The sequence below is a fragment of the Trichogramma pretiosum genome, unplaced genomic scaffold (genome assembly GCF_000599845.2).
Source record: "Trichogramma pretiosum strain Unisexual culture from Peru unplaced genomic scaffold, Tpre_2.0 scaffold2, whole genome shotgun sequence".
Lineage (NCBI taxonomy): Eukaryota > Metazoa > Arthropoda > Insecta > Hymenoptera > Trichogrammatidae > Trichogramma > Trichogramma pretiosum.
In genome coordinates this window covers 1,462,730-1,471,619 of record NW_019641687.1, presented here as the reverse complement: position 1 = coordinate 1,471,619, position 8,890 = coordinate 1,462,730, and the positions used below count along the sequence as shown (strand labels likewise).

The 8,890-nt window shown below is 30.6% G+C and overlaps 1 protein-coding gene across 1 annotated transcript; it reads right to left on the bottom strand.

The window, feature by feature from the left end:
• Nucleotides 1-3,426: 3,426 nt before the first annotated feature.
• Nucleotides 3,427-4,629, bottom strand: LOC106655154. The gene is made up of 4 exons (XM_014375377.1): nt 4,521-4,629; nt 3,977-4,087; nt 3,848-3,913; nt 3,427-3,776 (listed from the first exon to the last, which is right to left on the bottom strand). The coding sequence occupies exons 1-4, from the start codon at nt 4,579-4,581 to the stop codon at nt 3,562-3,564; spliced, it is 453 nt and encodes a 150-aa protein (XP_014230863.1). The 5' UTR covers nt 4,582-4,629; the 3' UTR covers nt 3,427-3,561.
• Nucleotides 4,630-8,890: the final 4,261 nt, after the last annotated feature.

Here is an 8,890-nt window from a genome sequence, read left to right as displayed (position 1 = left end):
CGGCAAATATACGGACGAGGGACAAGGGTACAGCATGGGCGAATGCGGCGAGAGAAAAATGTAAATGAGAGGGAATAATAAAAGATTATTCCTTGGCTTGACGCAGGTTGGTTATGATAATGCCAGCGCCAACGCGTTTCTATCTGCAGCGGGCGAAAGAAATTAAGGCAGTTCTACGGAAGTCTCACGTACTATATATTATTGAAACGTTAGCGCGCGCGCGCACTCGCACTCGCGCTTCCATCATGCCAGCAACGACAATTACATTGCCTGCTGCATATTTTTTATTTCGTCTCTTCTTGCGACCTTGTTCATAATTTTTCTCCCCGTTGCTTCTTTTGGCTTTCTCCTCTAGAGAAAGCTCAGCGATAGGTTCAGAAACGACTTTTGTCATGAAGGAGGTCTGGTGCATTTTTCATAATAAATAAAGTATATCTAATTTTCATGTTCGAATGACTTTTAAAAAAAGTTTCAATTTCTCTTGTCGGATATGATTTAAACCTACCTTCTTAACTACCAGTGATATTTATATTGTTTTTGTACTTGTGGTGGACAAGTTAATTTTATAATAGTTAATTTTATTGGAGCAACATAAATCGAAAAGAAATATGACTTTTGTTTTAAATTTGTATATGTTTTTGATTTTATATGAAGGCATACACATCATTTTGCTTTATTCTCGATGTTCAAAGATCCATAAACGTATACACACTGAAGGGGTCGACAAATTTTTCGTTTCTCGCGCGTGAAAGACTTATAGGCACATGCGCGCTTCTACTCTGCGTGTAGTACGCACCACATTATGCAAACCATTACTATAGTGAAAAGCCGCAGCACCGCAAGGAAGCTGAAATTACATTTCCAATTCATGAAAATGTCAGTTCAAACTCTGCTGATTTGAACGTATGCGCAAATGTACATATGAGTCAGTATAAGTTTATTATAAGCTCAATGAAAATATTTTCAGAGCTAAGTAAATATCAACATCGTGTTTTGATAAAAACGAATAATGTAAAAAAAAATGCACTTAAAAAACTGACAAAAACTACTTTGATTTTTGAACAAAGAGTAAATTCACCCATATTTTTTCAAGAGTTTTCTTGTACTAAAAGATGAGATATTCTTATAGAAACTGTAGTCCTGTAGGCAATTGAATAAATAAAAAAATATTGATTTAAATTTTTATAAAAAAAGAAGAATTAAATTAAATTCGTCACCTTTTAAAAGTCTGCGGTTTTGACTATTCAAATTTGTTGTTTCCAAAGAGGATAAATCCAGAAAAACTTAATTTCGATTACTATTGAAAAACATTTTTTTTGAATATTAAAAAATAGTATTAAACTCGCCTTCGGCTCTTGCTGTAATCCCTGGTTTTGTTAAAAAAACCATAACTGCACCAGTTGATAATACTATTCTTTCCTACGAAAGCCTAAAATTAGGCAATGTTATTGCACTATGCCAAGTTCACACTTATGCCCCCTTTTTTTATGCATAAGTTGCCCTTTTTAGTAGCGCGAAGTGAGGTTAGCGGACGAGCGTAGGGAGTGCAATTCGAACGACGCGATGCCAGAATATGCGACTTATGCCATCGAAAAGCGTGTCATAAATATGAACTTATGCCACATAGTGCTATAATATACTATACTATTCGCATAGAGGAAAATATTACTTACCTTAGGGCAAATTTAGATAACACATACCTGCAATATATCCAGAGAAATATTCCCACAAAAAAATATATATCTTTGAATCCATTCTAATACAGTATAAATTTGTGAAATATTAAAATCAGTAAACAATTCAATGTTTGACAATGGAAAAAAACTTTTATTTAATGAATTTCTTTACCGTAAGGCTTCGTTTTGACTAAATAGTATTGAAAATTTTTTCATTATGAAAATTTAAGTTGTATTTTTAGACTTTTCAAAAAAAGTGAAGCTGAAATATTTCAAACAAGGTGGACCAAGCAAAATCAAAGTGAATCATTGTTCGAGCAAAACGGCTCGCGCGCCTGCAAGCATTACCGCTTTATCCCACGGGAAGTATCTATTCACGTAAACCTAAATATATGATTTCTTCTTGCCCGTCGTCACAATTCAAAAGTCATTGTGGTGACAATGAGGGTCTTGACAAGGCTCCGTCTATTACCCCATGGGGATACTATTGCACTGCTTTTCGTTCTCACTTACGTTACAAGACGAATATTATGTTGACGCAGCATGTGCAAATAGATAAGAGCCAGTATATAAACATGTTATAATATTCTCATTCCGTCCATGCTGCACGCCATTTGTATGCATGTTTTTATAGAAATTTTAGAAATTATTTGTAAGATTATCATTCATTGAAATTTTATAATAAAATGTTCAGTTATTTTGGTGTATTTGGCTATAGATACATGTTTTCACGAGATTAAATAAACCGTTAAGACTCGTTATTGTTTGATTCTTACTGAACAAGAAACTACATTGAACTACGATTCTGGCAGATCAATAGATGAATATTTTTTGAAGTTTTTGAAATGATAAAGACGCAAAACTTTTGAAATAAATGTTCTAGGAATTAATTGGTCTCATACTTCCTCATCTCATAAAATTTCTATCGAATCAGAGAAGGCAATTTTCTATGAATTAATAAAAGTTGCCGTTAGTGAAAAAAATATTACGAAATAGTCAGATCTCGAGAGCTTCCAAAAGTTCTCTAAGTAACAAGCACTGAAAAATCAAAACCAAAAAATTTTTATCTTTAAGAAATTGATATCTTAATCTAAAATTTGGGCAGTCATAATTATTCATATAACTTGCATTTAATAAAAAAAAATATTAAACCCATATAGTTTAATTTAATAGAATCTCTGATGATATGCATTTAACAAAAATTTTTTTTTTCTACATTTATACCGGATAAAAACTTAGATAACTCCTAAGTGTGAGCAGATAGGCTAGCGTTGCGCACGTTAGCACACTTTGTTATACTAAGCGGTGTAAAACATAAGATGAGTCTCATTTTCATGAGAGAAAGAGCAAAAGAAAAATAACATATTCTGTAAAAAAGGGTTGAACACGTAAAGAATAACTCTAAAAGAGCCATTTATATGGTGCCACAGTAGAGCCTAGCGGTATAATATAATATACCCTAACGAATGCCTCTTTATAAAGTAGCGCCGCTACTGCGGCTGTCTGTCTTACGAGTCGAGGCAGGGACTAAAGTTGCGCCAAAGTGTAATTGCTTAGAATCGTATTTTATACAAGAATATAAATTTTGAGTCGCACTTCTAAAAATGCACTGTTGTTTTTACAGTCACAACTTATCATTAAACCTTTACTTTTTGGAAAAGTTATGATTGTATTTTTAATTTTAAAATGATGGAAAATTCACTGCGCATTTGCCAAATAATTGAAGGGAAATAGTTACTATTACAAAGAATTATGTAGTAAAAATTTTATTTATTTAGCAATAAGTTTTGTTAATCGAACGACTACTATAAAAAATCCATATTAAATTTAATCTAGTTGTGCATTTTCATAATGCAATTATAAAAATAACGAAATTAAAATTTTTTTAATTATTTCGATACATTATCACTGCCATGAAAGGTAAAGCGAGGAAATAAAAGGTCGCAGAATTCAAGTTTGAAGAATTACAATAGTCGGTATCACACGTTGAACAATATTTAAATTCTGTTTTCTTTTCTGAGTGGTTTTTTATGAGAATATCACACGTTATCAATTCTGGGACACACGATCTTTCAGTGGTTATGACATTTCCATAATTTCCTGTTAGAATTAAAACGTATAAATCGCATAATCAAATTTATACATCATCTTATAAAAATATTTTTACTCACTGAATAGTCCCTTAATGCATTTCCATCTCCCAGTATAATTATAGTGCTCATGTAAATAAGCATGTCCTTAAACCAATAGTTAATTACTCATTCCTATATTTCATTAATTATTTTAAAAAGTATACTTACCATCTGGAGGAATGTAAGGTCCATGACAATCTGTGGCAGTTAATGCAGTAACATTTGTTGCACATCTCAAATCGTCAACTTCACGACAGGCATAACATTTTATCGATGAAACTAAAAAAAAATATATTATCAATTTAAATAATTAAAATAAATGAATAATTGATTGTGCTAAATTTTATAATTCTATAAAGGTTTTTGTCCGAGTTATGTTCTCTTTATTTCAAGGATTACGTCCATAAAATGACGAATCTTACGAAAATCGAAAATTGCAAAGAATGATTTAATAGAAGGTTGAAATGGTTTTTGATAACTTTACATATTCAGAATAAACCAATAATTATACGTAGATTATATATGTAGGTAAATAAAATATTTCATTTTGTTAAATGCGTGTTAAAATTGATATTAGAGCACAATAATATCCGATCAAAGTGATAAAATTGAAACATTCAGCTTTCTACTAACTACAATATTTTTATCTAATTTAATATAAGTTCTTCATTCCCGTTAATTAAAAACAAATATAAAAAACTTTTAAAAATACCTGAATGAATTGAATATAACAACACCACAATTAACAAGTACTTCACTTTAAAAAAAATCATTTTAACTCGTGTACTAAAACTCCTTCGTTCAATCAGTGCAAACGCGAACTAACGAGAAAAGAAAATTGAATTGAAAAGCAGCCGAGGTGAGGCTTATCTTTTCTGTAATAAGATAAAGGTATAAAATCCTGGTATGAGTAATAGTTTACAATGTATCATCGCATTGTCATAGTAAACTTACCTTGAATTTCATAGTCATTCATCAATAATTTTATAAAAATTCACGGTTCAATCGTTTGATCTAGTAAGTGAATAATATTTCTATCAAACAATTAGGTTGCTTGATAGAAACTTGCTGCACTCAAGTAAAATAAAGCAATAAAAAAATTATAATTCTTGCTCCAAGAAGCTTTAGCATATAGTGTCTTATAATCTAGCAAAAGGTTCAGAACGATTATAATTTGTATATCTGCTAAATGTTTTTACAATAAATATTGATATTGATTTATAAAAAACGAGTTTCATACACTCAGAATGAGACTTTCATTCGAGTCATAGTTGCGCATGTTTGCGCCTGTTGGGTGCGAGCCATATTATGCATACCAAGTCTAATATATCAGTCTTACAGGGGCTACGAGTACAGTTTCTCTCTCGCACGCGCGTTTTCGTCTGATAACAATTTCATGCGAGGATTACCCTTTTGCGAAGGGTGAGTGCAGCGGTGGGCCGGCCAAACACGGGCATGTGAGTGAGTGCACTATACACTGCGCTTCCCGACAGCCAAGGCAAAAGGGATCATCCTCTGAATAATGCTGCCGTTGTTGCTGCAATATTAATCAGATTGAAAGTAGTCATCTCTGCATAAATAGAATAAATGTACTCTAAATTGAAAATGCATCAAATATTTGAACGTGTTACTGCGTTAATTCAACGCACTTTTTAGATATGAAAAATAAAATTTAGCTATTAACGTAAAACTTCATTGCATGATTCATTTAACACCATTTTTTTTTTAATTCGTATTTGCTTAAAATGTTTGATTTATTCCACTTTTTGAGCAAATCTTTCAAGTCGAAAAATTTCCTACCTTCGAAAACATAATTCCTAGCAAAGTGATTGTACCTAAAAATAATAATAAAAAACTTTCGAAAACAGCTGCCAGTACATATGCACTGAGAAAAAGGTTTAGTTGAATCAATGAATTTTTACTTGATCCAACGAAATAATTTAATTGCGGGTTGCTCATTAAATATTTAATTGAATCAAAGAAAAATATGTAATTGGTTCAATCAGATAATTTAGTTGATTCAAATAAATATCTAAGTAAATTAAATAATTATCTAATTTAAGCAACTAAATATTTCATTGAATTGCAGAATAAATTTATTGTTTCAATCGAATCTATTATTGTATTAAGAATATAATTTCATTACTTCAAACAAATATTTACTTGATCGAATATAATATTTTTTTCAATGCAAAAATATATTTAATTAATTCAAATAAATATGTATTAGATTTGATTAATTGATTTGGCGCCGCGAAAAAATATTTGGTCATGTTGATTAAAATATACTAGTGAATCTATTACATTATTAAAAAATAATTTCAAGTTATGTCTTTAATATATTGTGGTATATTTGATAGCGAACTGTTCTTAGTTCCGGCTGTGGAGGGGATAGAAATTAATTAAATATTTAGTTGAAGTTATCATATGATCATCTTGTATGTATGTTGTATGTTAATAAGTTTATTACATAATTATTGAACAATTTTAATAACTATGGAATATATACATTAATTTCTACCTATTCTAACGCATGAGACTATCGCTTAATTCTAACGCTCGGATGACAGTTCGCTCGCAGTTGTCAATCGCATATGTGATATGTAATATTTTTATTTTTCGAGCTTTATGAAAAGTAGAGAATATCAAGGCATAATTAAACTTACGCATGTTGAAAATGTAAAAAATGGCATAATTTCGCCTGTGATAATGAATACCAATGCGACTACCATAAATAGGTAGAACGATCGTAGTGCAACTTACTTTTGGGTCTGAAAATAGCCTTAAGGCTTTTCCTTATAGGCTTCGATAAGATTGTGCATACAAAAGCAGGCTGAGTTTTAGCTTCATTCAAACTCCTTTGTAAAATTAGGTTGATTTAAAGAAAGAAAAAAAAATGGATGGAACAATATAGATCAGACAAATAAATTAGCTGAACTAATTATAAGTTTGATAAATTAAAAATAAAGAAGTGATACCGGTTTTATGATTCTTAAACTGTATTTTTAAAGTTTTAATCTGACTTTCAGAAATCGAAACGAATTATGTGTTTCATATTCTGTAAAAAATTAGTCAGAAATGCAGTTGTACATTTGCGCTGTGCCATGTACTTTTACTTTGATAATATGTGATTGATTTCGTTTCTATATAACTAAACTTTAAACAAGAAATTAAAATTTTTTAACTGTGAACCAAAATAGTATTATATTCCTCGTTAAATTGTGCCTAGACTAAGATTTTCGTATGTGAACCTGAGCTATTCCGATCTTCATATAATGAAAGTTTATGTATATGTGTATACTTAGGCTAAACCTAGATAGAAATAGGGATGGATGTACTCAGATGGCTTATCTCTGCGACTGGCGGCTTGCCTGTGCTTTCCAAGCACACATTTATTCATGCCTCTAGAGATGGGATAAGTTTGGCAAGTAAGGTCTATCGACGCTAGCTATCTCGTAAGTGTAAAGGCATGTGAAGGTTTGGAGGATGCCAAGTGGTTCTAAAGGTGAAAATGGTCGATCGACAGTTTTGTTTCTAATTGAATTTATTTCAACTGTGTGTTTAACAGTTCCAATCACTATTTAATTAAAAAAAAAAAAAATTACTCAATCATTCCTCAAGGATAAGTTCTCTTGAGGAACTGCGAAATTACACGATCTTCCTGAATTTTTTAATAATGTAGATAAAAGAACTGTAGTTTTTTTGTAACTATTAATAACAATTCGAGTACTTTTAAAGCGTTTTTTGAATGCAAAACTCTGCTGATAATTCATCGGCGTGAAAAGAAAGTCGTGTTTAAAAAATAAACCTTCATGGCTGGCAAGTTGGCCTTTTAAAATTAACTGGATCTTGTACTAGTCTCAAGTGAAAAAAATTAATTCAAGAAAAGACTGGCTTCCAAACAAAAACTTTTTTCTGTTTTTTTTTATCTCCTCTCAAGTAGAATATTTGTTTTTTTTTAACAATTTTTTATAAAAATTTTTAATCAATGAAAATGCCTAGAAAAATATAGTGTACATGCCTACAAAATTATCGCAACAAAAATGTTCATCAAAATTTTGGCAATTATCAAATGCTTCTTTCTTCGTCTATTTAGATCATACGAGACATTTTTTTTATTTCTAGGAAATTTTATCCTTTTTAAATCCATAAATACTATAAATGGGTACGATTAATATTGAGTTACCAATAGTGTTTGAGCGCAAAACTAATAATTACTGAAAAAAAGCGATTATTTAAACGTATATCAAGATTTTATGGTACCTGCATTTTATGTTTAGATTTGCCCATATAAGTAGTTTATTTATATGAATTATTTCAACTGGATGTCGATGAAAAAGTAGTATATTATAAAACAAGTTCTTGAAACAGATTATTGGCCCAAAAGTTGTTTACGTGAAGGCACAAATACTTTTGTGTGAATCATCTTTATCGTGTACTAGTTGCATACTATAGCATATTCTTTAGCATTTTGTCCAGGGAACGCAGTTTTTATGACACTGATAGGTTAGGAAAACCATGTTTGACGCATAGAATTTTAAAAACTTAATAAAATAATTTTAAAAAGTTGTATGAGAAGATATAATTTTTTTCCATTAAAAATATAAAAGAATATTTAAATCCGTTAAAATGGAAGTCAATGTGGTACAGAAATCTTGGACAAAAACTGTTTCCGAAAGATGTTAAAAGTAGATTTGTGGGTCAAGACCTGATGATAGAGATATAAAAGTAACCGTGGAAATATGCATAATTGAATTAGTCAGTTTCACGTATATAATGCTCATATTTCTGCGAGTGAAAGTAAATGAAGAGTATTTCAGAAGTGCTCAAGTAGATGTTTTGGGTGTATTTTAGAAGAGCGATTAAGTGAACGCGGAAATCTTTACTTAGTGAGTTTACAATTTTTTGACATTTCAAGAGCGAGCAAATATTCTCTAGTTTTCGGTTAGATCGATTCTTTTCACGCAAAGAAAATAAAGTAATAATAAAATTTATATTGCCAAATTGCTTACATCGACTGCAACCACTCGACATATCATTTACAAAGCCTTTGAATCATTATCATATTCCAGCAATATAGAG